This window comes from Rhagoletis zephyria, unplaced genomic scaffold (assembly GCF_001687245.7).
Source record: "Rhagoletis zephyria isolate East Lansing unplaced genomic scaffold, Rhagoletis_zephyria_1.1 Rzeph_scaffold_05866, whole genome shotgun sequence".
NCBI classification, from domain to species: domain Eukaryota; kingdom Metazoa; phylum Arthropoda; class Insecta; order Diptera; family Tephritidae; genus Rhagoletis; species Rhagoletis zephyria.
In genome coordinates, this window is record NW_016162949.1 from 26,798 (window position 1) to 38,931 (window position 12,134).

Consider the following 12,134-nt stretch of genomic DNA (forward strand, 5'->3'; position numbering starts at 1 on the left):
GGGGTTTGAACCCCAAAACCCACCCCTTGTGTGCGCTAATGGCTGTTACGTACCTAGTCTTCCTAGCGCATTGATTGGTACATACATATGAGCCCTTTGCAATGAAAATGGCATAAGTGATTCAAAAAATTCAAGTTAATGATAACATGGATTACACCGAGGAAAAGAAATTTTGAAAAAAAAAACATATGCATACATAGGATACTCCCAAAACTAGGAGCCAAATTTAATAAAACTGCGTTTTAGTTTCTTTCTCTGGCATCAGGATTTTTTTTAAAGATTGGATTAGTTCTAAAATTTAATTAAAAAATTCAGTGCTATATAGAATAACGATATGGGTACCAAAGAAAAGATAAAATTCTGTAGAATTGAAAAATATTAAATTTTTGGTGCATAGGGACGAATAGGTATTGAAAATGCCCTTTTAAAATTTTGTCCTTGAGTATCCTTGCGAATTTGCAATATTTATTTTTGAAAAAAAAATATAGGTTAAGGATTAATATACACACGACCATATCCTCAACTTTCGTCTTTCTATTTCAATAGCGTAAAAAAAAAAAATATTTAAAAGGGCATTTTCAATATCAATTCGTCTTTGCGATTACAAAAAAAAAATGTATATTTTTAATTAGAAGAAGAATTAGAATAAAGAAGAGCAACTGGAAAATTTTACAAATTGTGAGAGCGCTGTCACGAGAAAAAAGTCTCAAGCCTCTGTTATGCATACTAGGCTGTGCATGCACTGCTATACCATTTTTACGTAGAAATCAAAAAACCAACAGACTTCTATGTATGTAATGGTGTGCGTTATGTGACAACTCTCAAGCAATGCCAAGATGCATAACAGAGCCTTCAAATCTAGTTATCTATGGTAGGTACATGGCGTATGAGTTACTCAGTGGAGAAGAGAATGTTACTCATACGCCATGTACTTACGCTCGATTTCAACTATCCCGTGATAAATGGTAGGTAGATACAATATGATTCCAGATCCGTAATCAGCGACATTAAGAACACCCGACTGTTAAGTATTAACCGAATCTAAGTGATTCTAATCCTTTGTGGCCGCCATACTGGGTCCGCCATTTTAAAGCTTGCAAATGGGACTTCATATTCGTAATCAGCAATCCCAAAATCCCTCGAGTAACAAGTTTAAAGCGAACGCAAGGAAATTTTAAAAATACGTCCGCCATTTTGAAGTTTGAAATTCGGACTTTAGATTCGTAATTAGTGATACCGAAGCCATTCAAATATGTCATGACTCAATATTTTTGAATCAGTTTTGTATAAAAGTTAATAAATATATTTCCTTTTTCGCGAATTCAGCGTCTTTTACCTAGCACAGTAATGACGTCATTTTAAATTTTAGATTCTGCCGCTTTGCAATCGTTGCCCAACAAAGATGAGACGGATTTGGGTGCCTTCGGGAGAACTTTTCTACGCAAGATCTACGGACTGTTCGCATTGGCGACGGGTAACGAAAAATGGCGAACTGTATGAGCTTTTTAATGGCATGGACATAGTAAAGCGCATAAAAATACAACAATGTTGTACGCAAGTATAGCGACGCGCCAGTGAAGAGATTCTTCGACTCGGCAATCAAACCATAGGTGGACAAAAAAAGCATGGGCGCCAACGAAACAAATGGAAGGATCAAGCTCATAAGGACCAGCCTGCACACGGGCTGCGCAACTTTTGCAAATTCTCAAAGGAGAGAGTCAATTTGCGAAGTTTTTTGGCCTCTGAAACGGTTCTTGCGCCAAATAAGAAAAATAAGAATTGTTTACTTAAAAATGAAAAAACATTAACCCGCTGTAAACAAAATCTGACGGTTCTGACTAGTTTAAGCATAGTTGGATTCAGACCCTAAAATATCTGTTTCACTGTGTGCCAAATTATCTAATGTTTGCCATTTTGAGGTGAGGGCATTCGAATTTTTGTAAGGCCATGCAATAAATAGCACTGTGGTGTCTATGAAGCATGCCTGAATTCAGGAAATAAGTTGTGTCAGTTGTGATATAAGTATTTAACTGCTTTAATGTCAGGTCAAAAACGGTTATTGGATCTGCAAGGCAAGTGTTTTTCGTTTACGGCTTAGCGCAGAAATGGGATTATCTATTGTACAGACTACTGCACCTTGCTTAAATTTATTTTACAATGACTATAAATGTAATTATTCGGCCAAATGGTTTGGTTTCAAATGCGCCATTAACCCATTAGATATTCACTGATTAGGGATGTTCATATGGTTTCGTTCAGTCGTAATCGTTAATCATTTCGTGTCTGAATAAGGTAATGGCATACCTTATTTCCCCACTGGGTTAATTTATGTGTGTACGTAGTTACTGCAGTATGCGTGGTCGTTGGCAAATATATTGATTCCTTCTGGTTTTGGAGGGATATTTAATGACATAAACTGCATTTGACATGCGTTTCTCTTAAGAGAATTTTAAAAATATCATTAAGACTGCGAGAATATGGATATTCTTTCCTTTTGTCATTTTTATTCAGTTTGGAGGGCCGTTTGCGCGTTTAAAACAGTATGAAACTAATCAAAGACTTGAGGTTAATACAAGATAATTCCTTGAATGGCAGCTAATTTTGGCAGCATGTATAATAATGAGTTTAATTTTCCCCGAACCGGTTCACTTTGCACTTTTCGTTTCCATGTATTCACTATGGGAGGAAGAAAAATTTTCGGGTGATTTTTTTCTCGGGCGAAACTCAGCATAAGGCTGAATACTTTACAAACTTTCACATACATAGTTTCTGGGTGAAAGAGTGAGTATGTTTACTGCTCTTTAACGCTAATACGCCTAAGTGCATTTCCATGAAAGTTGGTAAACAGATAGCTTATAACCTGGGTCAACATACAGGATATCTCTTGAATAGTTGCCACCTTTTTCAAGCGTTCATATCAATTAATTATCAAGTTAAAGAAAATATTGGATCCATGTGGGGTGTCGAACGAAAGGGATCTCAAACTTATTTCGCAAATATTTTTTAAAGGAATTGCCTCCTGTGATAAAATTTCAAATTAATTAATAATAATGATAAAATTTTGGCGCTAACACTTTTTCGAATTTTGGCCTAGCTTCTCCTCCTATTTGTATTGTGCGTCTTAACAAATGGAGGGAGCTATATTGACGAAGATTCTGGCGATGAAGATTTTGTGTCAGTTAACAATTTTCAGCCACGCAACTTGTGGCTGCAGCCGAAACTCCTGGTAATTTTGACGATGTGGACGAGATCCCAAGGGAAATTAAGTTACGTACGAAGTCAATTGACCTTATTTTCCACCCTGGTGGTGTGTCCTTTTAAATGGACAATAGGTATATCTGTAAAAAACCTTACTACTTCTTCTTCTTATGTGGCACTACAGCCGTCGATAAAGTTGCAAAACATCTCCATTGGAGACTTGTTATCGTCAATTGACCTTATTTCCGTTGATCTTATTACCTCTCACCAAATTTTCAGAGCCAGAATTGCCGGCGACATTTTTTCTCTTTCTTAGACGCCTGTAGGCAACTATGACAATTTTTGGAAAGCGGAAGTGATAATACGGGTAGTGTCGGCCATTGTCTGCTAGGCCCTGGACAGGCCTTGTTTACACTATGATTTAAAGGGTTGGAATTTTGATTAGACTTTTCCATATTTTTCCCATTTTTAACAAAGTCTTAGGGTACGTTCACACAGAAAGCAGTGCCGAGCCGAGCGAAGTGAAGCTTTCAAATTACTGTAGCTATGTGAAAGTGTTCATACAGCAAGCTTTTCAGAAGCGTTTTGGAGCTGAAAGCAATGCAGTTTTGGATTTTGAATTTTCTATTTAATTTTTCAGCTTCATAACGCTTCTGCAAACAAGATATATAAGTTTTCAAATAAAAATGAATTTTATAAGCGGAGTTCATGTGTTCAGTGTGAACACTTCGCTCAGCGCCGCTCGGCTTTCTGTGTGAACGCAACCTTAAACTTTGATTTATGTATTAGGTTTGTGAGTGAGTGTATATCAAACATTCCGAGCAACTTTGAGTTGCATGCCCAACCCCGCCTCTAAGCGATTTCACTTTTGGAGGAATTTTACTCCACTACTACTTATTCTGTATATTTTATTATTTAATATATAAATGAATTTTCTACTCTGCGTGATCTTTTTTAAATAGATGAAAAAAACTTTTTGAAGAAGTGATTTTATTTATGTCCAAGCAGTGAAAAATTTGACGTCATTGCCTGCCGAGAAATTGCGGTCCTGTTCGATGTGATCTTTGGGTGAACTGACCCTCAAATAGAAATAAGTGTTTCCCACTTTGAAAACTAAATAAATGTCACAAGTTCTGCTAATGAGTCTTTATGTGAATGATTACGTATCAACCGAAGTATAAAGCCGACACAGATGCTAAATAATTGCTCAATATCAATAAACTTAGTCAATTGGATTATAAAATAATTTCATAAAAGAGTAAAAGAGAGAAGATAGTAGTTCATACCATTATATTTTTCTAGCACACATCGCGAGTACTCACCATAGAAAAAAGGCCGGAAATAATCCATACGATTAGCGACAAATTTACGCTTCCTGTATACATGAGCACACCGGTGGGTGAAACGAATATACCGGAGCCGATAATGGAACCGACGATCACCGTACAACCATTGACTAAACTCATTTTCGCCTTCAACGTTACGTCACCACTACCGCCGCCACCTTCATTTTCGGCGGCCACCTTAGCCGCCGCATCGCCATTACCATTGACTACCGAACTTTTCCTTGAGGAATTTTTCCGATTAAGTGATTCAGTCTCCATGTTTGTATATGATTTATACAGATAATATTAATTTGCTAGTTGGTGGATGCTAAAGAGTGAATTTATGTTGTATTTGCAGCCGAAATAACAGTGGATTATTTATACGATGATTAATTGCGAATAAACCGATTACCTATATTGAATGCTGTTGTGCTGTTTGTATGGAAATCTGTAAATAGAAAAATATACAGATTCGTTTTTAAGAATAGAGTAAGTAAATAAATTTAGAATAGATTGTATAAATTCTTGTGTTTATATTTGCACCTCGTTAATTGAAAGATTTTAGCTTTGCTATCAGAAAAAAAATGTAGACATATGTAGGAGTATTTATGTACATTAGACCGTACTACCTTACAAGAAAACAAAAAAAAAATGTTCGCTGTGCGTCTCTAAGGTCTGAGTCTAAAGTATTTTTGCAAGGCAATTTCGAACAAAAAAAATTGTTTTGGCCGAACCTAGGCGTTGCCTTTTTACATTTTGCGGGGAGATACACATTCGGCGGCAAAACATTTTTTAAATAGTTCTACTGAAATAAAACAGCAAATTTTTGGACAGCTTAAATTTATTGACATTAGGGTGGTACGCTAGGGTGGTAGGAACTGTAATATGCTGGGTACGTACTAAAGCGGACTTGAGTACTTGAGGAAATTAATTTTTTTGGAAATCAAAAAAAAAAATATTGAAATTTCGCTCAAAGTGCTGAAAGTGTTCCATGTATTTTTTAACGAAAAAAGCATTATTTCGTGGAAATAGTATAGAATTAGTAAAACTCTATTTCTCTGCAGGAGACTTGCAATAATAATACCCAATGTTTATTTAACACCTTTTTTAATGCATATTATTTTTATAGGCCCCCTTGAAATTTTTGGATGTTTTTGGAGACTTTAAAAAATGGTTAAATAAACAATTGGGAATTATTATTGAGTCTCCTAAATACATACAGACTTTTCCCATATTTAGAAAAATTTTGATTTTCAAGAATTCTAAGCCGTTTCTACGAAAACCTATTTTTTCCATATAAAATCCATATGTATGTATGAATAGTACATGTAAAACTTTGAGCGCCTTGAACGAATTCTAAATATTTTTTTATTAACAAAGGGCGATAATTTTTTGGTATAGAACAATGCCAGAGGATTAGAGCAATAAAATTCTGACTTTAAATATTTTCGACCACCCTAGTGCAAACTATTTCGACAGTACTACGAGTACGTTGAAGCTTTAAAGTTCTTAATTTTCACACTTCCACAATGTTAGGTAAATGTAGCAAGTATAGTACATACAGGGAAATATAAACTCTTTCAATATTTTACGGCACTAGAATTGCAAAATTTGTACCCCACGCAAATAGTGAGGAATAATTTGTTGTATGTACTTGTATTTAGTGCATGCCTCAGAGAGCCATCTGCGTTGCCACGGAATTTATTTTCACCGTAAACATGCAATTGCTGGTGCATATGTACATAGATATATGTATGTATATGTACGTAAATATTTACTTATGTACGCACCCAGCGGGAAAATGTAATGTATGCTAAGCGAAACTGTGTAGAAAGGAGAAAATAGTCAAAGATTCAAAGTACAAATTTTTCACATAATGAAACTAGTTCATAGGTTTCTCTTTTTACTTGTAAAAGAAACATTTCTAAAATACATAAATGTATTTTTTGATTATTTTTCTTGTTTTGTCTTTTTTGGAGCCTCTCTCTGCCTATTTCGCTATTTTATTTTGCGTTTTTTAGCCTACTTCGTTATTTTGTTTTGCATTTTATTATAGGTTTTTAGTTCCTAAAAATCCTTTCCGTAGTGATTATATATATAACAGCAATAGAAATACATTACATTATTTCTCACGCATGTATTGCATTACTACTTTTTCCACTGGCGATTATCAGTCCAGTTCAACGTTGGCAAAATCTTTCACTGAAAAATCGTCAATTTGTCTCAAAAAAGTCGTAATTTCAGCCAAAAACGTCAAATTCTTTTTGTTATGCTTTTTTTAGCCGACTTCAAAAAAAGGAGGAGGTTATCAATTCGTTTGTATATATATATATTTTATGTATGTTGTCGCATAACTTTAGACCACAGGATGCCTTAAGATTTATATAAAAAAAATATTTCAAGGGTTGACGGGTGAGTCAAAGAAACATTTTTTTCACTCGTTCCTCGTTCCCAAAATTTTGACCATATGGGTTAATAAAAGTTGATTTGTAATTTCATTTCATTTAACAACAATTTAGAATTAGAATTTAATGAATTACAACTGCTTTTAAATTGTTGAGTTCCACTAGTTTGAAGATTTTTTAAAAGATTTTGATCCAGTGTTAAAGAGTAACAGGAAACAGTTCTCTCTGCTATAATTCTGTCTCTTTTAAATAAGTAGCAACTGTGCAAATTTACAAATTGGTTACAAGTCTAGTACAAATTTAATATAAATATGTACGTGAAAGAACGGTTATAGAACAAAACTAGATAAATACATGATGGTATGTATTCATATGTATGAATTTAAGTGAAAAAACTGAAATAAAAAATTGTCATTTGGAGAGAAAAATCGTCAAAGCTTCATTGGGCTAAGATAACGTCAAAATGACGACGAAATCGTCAGTTCGGCAACGCTGGTCCAGTGAAGTAATTAAATGTTCATGCCTATATACATACGTACATAAGTACTAAGTTCATGTGCTTATATATGCTTACGTACGTAAACGTCAACGAAAGTACTGTTTATTGGTAAATATTCAATTCAAATACGCGTTCGTTCTGAAAACCAGTTGGCACAGAGGAGAAACGACTGGCGTGCTTTGCTGAACTCGGCCAAAATCGCTTAGGCGGTTACAGCGCCAAAAAAGAAGAAGAAGAAGAAGGTATATTATTTCAGTAAAGAACATTTGGTGCATTTTTGGAGCACCCCAATGTACACCCATTTATGTTGAATCAACATTTCAACGTTTAAATAAATTAAAGTATGTTCTTATGTATCAGACAAAAACAAAACATGTTCAACGACTTCATACGAGCTGATAAAGAGTAAACAAAATCACAGAAATGTGCCAAACACAACAAAAGAGATTAAAAAAGCACAACATCTGTTAAGACCAAAAAAGCGCTTATCAATTTTAACACAGTAAATGCCGTACTCTGCCCGCACCTCACATTTGTATCTACCTCAGTTATTATTGCAAAACTCGTTTATTTGTTATGTATTAAAAATTAATTAATTACTTGTTAATAGGTTGTTTATTGAATTACCACCAAGTAAAAAGGGGCGAGATTTGAAATGCTTTACACGCTCTGCTTACTAAGTTATGTACATGCTAGGGATGCTAATCCCGGGATCCCGGAACTCCTTATGTTAACCAGTTTTTGCTATTTCTTTTGTTTATTTAATGTTTAATATTTTTTTATACACATAACACCGTGCGACAGGCAATTTTACAAACAAAAATTCGCGAAGCCATGCATGCCAAATATATGCAGTAAAACTGCGTTTTTAGGTTTTCTCTGTGACGTCAAGATTTTTTAAAAGGAATGTGAAAATTGAATAATATGAATAATTCAGAAAATGGTGTAAAAATTTTAGTACAAAGTACTCAGGAAAACAGTCTAGGTATCAAATTCTAGAAAAAATTCTGCAGAGAAAGAACAGATTAAATTTTTTGGTGCATCATAAGGTATTGAAAATGTCCTTAAATATTGTATCCTTGAATATCCTGCAATACTTATTATGAAAAAAACTATATGTTAAGGACTAATATAAACTCGACCACGTCCTCGAATATAGTCCTTCTAACTTTATTAGCTTAAAAAAAAAAAATTAGTTAAAATGGCATTTTCAATACCTGTTCGTCCTTGTGAACGCAAAAAATTTTAACTTTTTAAATCCTACAGAATTTTCTCTGTCATTTGGTACCCATATTTATTCTGCATTGCACTGAATTTTTTAAATCATTTTTAGAATCCATAATATCTTTAAAATTATAAAGCTCTAATAAAAAAAATTTAAAACTAAAAACGCAGTTTTACTATATTTGGTCCATAGTGGCGTGAGTATATTGATTACTTGGTGAGTTTTTTTTTTCTCTCGACCTGTTTCAGTCTTTTTACTCAGAATTTTTAGAAAAATTCTAGGTATGCATTTTTATAGGTATAGCGCAGTAAATTACACGAGGATAAAGTGCAAGTTTCAAGTGGCTAAAAGTAACGTTGAGTTTTTTTATTTATTTTTTTTTTTGATGGCGGTGTCACGCATTTTCTTCCATACAAAGTAAGTTCGACAGTTTGAAATTTTGGCAAATTTGTTTGCATTTTTATAATTTTTGTACAAATTTTGAAATGAGCATTTAAATGCAGTTAATTATATATAAAATGAGGTAGACTTTTATAAAAAATTTAAAAACTTATTGAAATTAGGCCTTTCTTTTATATCTGCCGCTATGTAGTATTATGAACTTCTTTCCGCCACGCAATACATAAATATGTTGACAAAATTTGTTTTTGCTTCGAGCTTTTTTCGACATGCCTTATGGTGATTTCGTTTCTACCAAAAAATATCGACTTTTGATTGTCCCTTTCTCTATTCGTGTTCGATACTAAATTAAAGGCAAAGGGTGAGAAAATTGTGTTTTCATTTCTTAAAATGCCACACTCTTGAAAGGCAAAAAAGGCACCTTTTCTACCCTTTGAATCTTTGTCCAGGGAGATGGTTGCCCTGAAAATCAGAGCTGGACAAGGACAGGAAAGTAAAAACATGCTTTTTCAAAGGGTTGAGTGTAACATCAAAAAAATTTTGCGTATAAATTTAATTACTGTCTTTTGATTTGTTACTAATGAAATATAATAAAGTAGGTTTCAAACCCATCTATTTATTATTTATTTTATGTTAGGACAGCTTCTCAAACTATATTGATGCAATTTTTTCATGATAAGTTGTTGGAATGAATATCTAAATCCCGGGACTTATTCCGGGATCCCGGGATTGTATGAACGATTTCCCGAAAATCCCGGCATCGCAAAAGTCAAAAAAAATAACATCCCTAGTACATACATATATGGTATGCAAATTCGCAAAGCGACTAAACTTGGTGTGTGCTAATGTGATAAGTTGCAGCTCTGGATACTATTTATAAATAGTAGATATGTCTTTAAACTTAAACAAATAAGAATTTCTATAGCTACATATGTATGCCTGTACATAGCGTAAAGCAGAGTGACTTGCAAAACTGCATAAAATTACTTTTACATGCTTTTGCCTGTCTCCCTCCTTTTATACTGATTTCAAACAATTGTTTGTTTGTAGGCTGTAGTTTTTTTTTTAAGATTAATATGTATTTTCATTGTCCGCCTATTTCTTTTTTCTTTGAAGTGTTGCCCTTTCAGGTCTTCGTAGACCGCTGGGGGTCGATGGAACTATCGAAAACATATTCGTTAAGATTAGCTTTGTATGTGCATATGTTATTTAGCGTTTATGTATGTGTATTGATATGGACATTAGAAAGTAATTTACTATTATAAATGAGTTATTACTTTCGCATTTTAGCTTCATTGACCTTTCCCTTACTGTTTTTTCCAACTCTCTTATTTTTTTTTTGCCTCCTTTTGTTGATGAAATGAAGTTATAATGTAGCAAAGTGAAAGGCAATTGTTTATTTTACATACATACATACATGCATGTATAGTAAAGTGGTCCAATTTTTGTATGGGGAAAAAAATTTTCATCCTTAGTTCTTTTCCTTTTAATATTTTAAATATTGATACCAACTTTCAGTTTTCTACTGCAACCAATACAGGGTGCTCAATGACCTCTAAATACGCTACTGGATCGCTGCGAAACTGGCAAAAATATTGGTGATTTTTATAAAACGGTACTGTTGCCATGACAATTGAAGCTTTTAATATTTTTTTTAGATAATTTAAATTTGAAATGTTCTTAGGTTACTTAACCAATTGTTTGATTAATATATGTACACAATACTTCTAGAGTAAAATATGAGCAGCATGAGCATCCTCAAAATTTATACTTGGAAACTTAGAAAAATTTTGGAGGGTGCCCCAAACCCTATCTTGGATTTTTTTTTTTTTTACCACTCTAATGTACAGTCATATGAATTTCGCATTTACCTGATGCTATTATTATCTATGGCCTTTTGCCATTTTTCGTGTAGCTTCATAATTTCATCGTTGTAAAACTTCTCCGGTGTGTCGGCGTAAAACTTGTCTAAGTGATTTTCAGCGGCTCTTCGGTTGGCCAATATTTTATCATCTGTAGAGGCCGAGGCAAATGGAAGTTAGACGGTACAAGGTACGGGCCCCATAAATGCTGGATGTATTAAAACTTCCCAACAAAGTTCCGTCAATTTTTCCTAGTCATCAAAGTTGTGTATGGCCTGCCATGCTCAAGCCTTTTCTGTCTGTAAAATGTGCCTTTAAAATTTCGATTAATCTATTATTTCTCAAAAATTGCAATTAATTTGTTTACGCTTGTGATTAATCATATGATTAATTAATCGATTATTTAATTTTTTTGCCATCGTTAAGTGTAACATTCTAATAAAATAAATTAGTAAGCTGATTGAGCAGCCAGCTCTTAAAATGCGTTGAAGTAATTGAATCAACTTCTAAAAGTTAACTGAGTTACCCACTACTACCCTTAAGGAGATATCACTCGTAGCTAAAATATGTATGTATGTATGTATGTAGTTATACATTTTACGCTTTCCTTTTAAGAGATAGCTATAAAGGCGGATATTTCCACTCTACTGTTCACATATGTAGGTGTAAATTTCCACTAATAAACAACTAAAAGTTGAAAATTGAATTAGTGCTTCAAAATATAAGCCATTGTAGTACTTCCACACGTATGTATGAATGTATGTACTCTGACAGAATACAAATATTTACATAAATATTCGCATAAATTAAAAAAAAAAATTGTACATAAATTCTACTGATAGCATAATTTGTCAATGTCAATGTCGTACGCATTCGACCGCGCAAACATGTATGTATGTACATAGTACATTCACATATGTATGTGTATGTATGTACACTGAGAGAAATAATGCATAGTAAAAATGATTACTTTATATTTGATTATCGTTTAAAAAATTTTCGTATTTAAAAATAATATTTTCGTACAAACATTTATTGACTGTTCAAATTTGAGCATGTATATGCAAGTGTACATACGCATCCCCAGCATGCAGTGCGCCCTGACGGAAACAAGTGATTTTTTTTTCATCAACTAATTGATAGACTACTTTAAAACAAATGCAATGAGTAAATGTTTCGATGTTTGATACTCATTCTGCTAAAACAAAAAACAATTTGTGT

The 12,134-nt window shown here is 33.5% G+C and overlaps 1 protein-coding gene across 1 annotated transcript in view; it reads right to left on the reverse strand.

Moving 5' to 3' along the window:
* LOC108372563 (Y+L amino acid transporter 2) overlaps positions 1 to 4,979 on the reverse strand; it is a gene marked incomplete at its 3' end in the record, with an annotated part of 31,773 nt that extends 26,794 nt beyond the window's left edge. Inside the window, exons 1-2 of the mRNA XM_017628289.1 lie at positions 4,936 to 4,979; positions 4,521 to 4,851 (exon numbers count right to left, since the gene is read on the reverse strand). Of these exons, the coding sequence (XP_017483778.1) occupies positions 4,521 to 4,802 (282 nt within the window). The remainder of the gene's footprint in view (positions 1 to 4,520; positions 4,852 to 4,935) is intronic.
* Between the last annotated feature and the right edge of the window lie 7,155 nt (positions 4,980 to 12,134).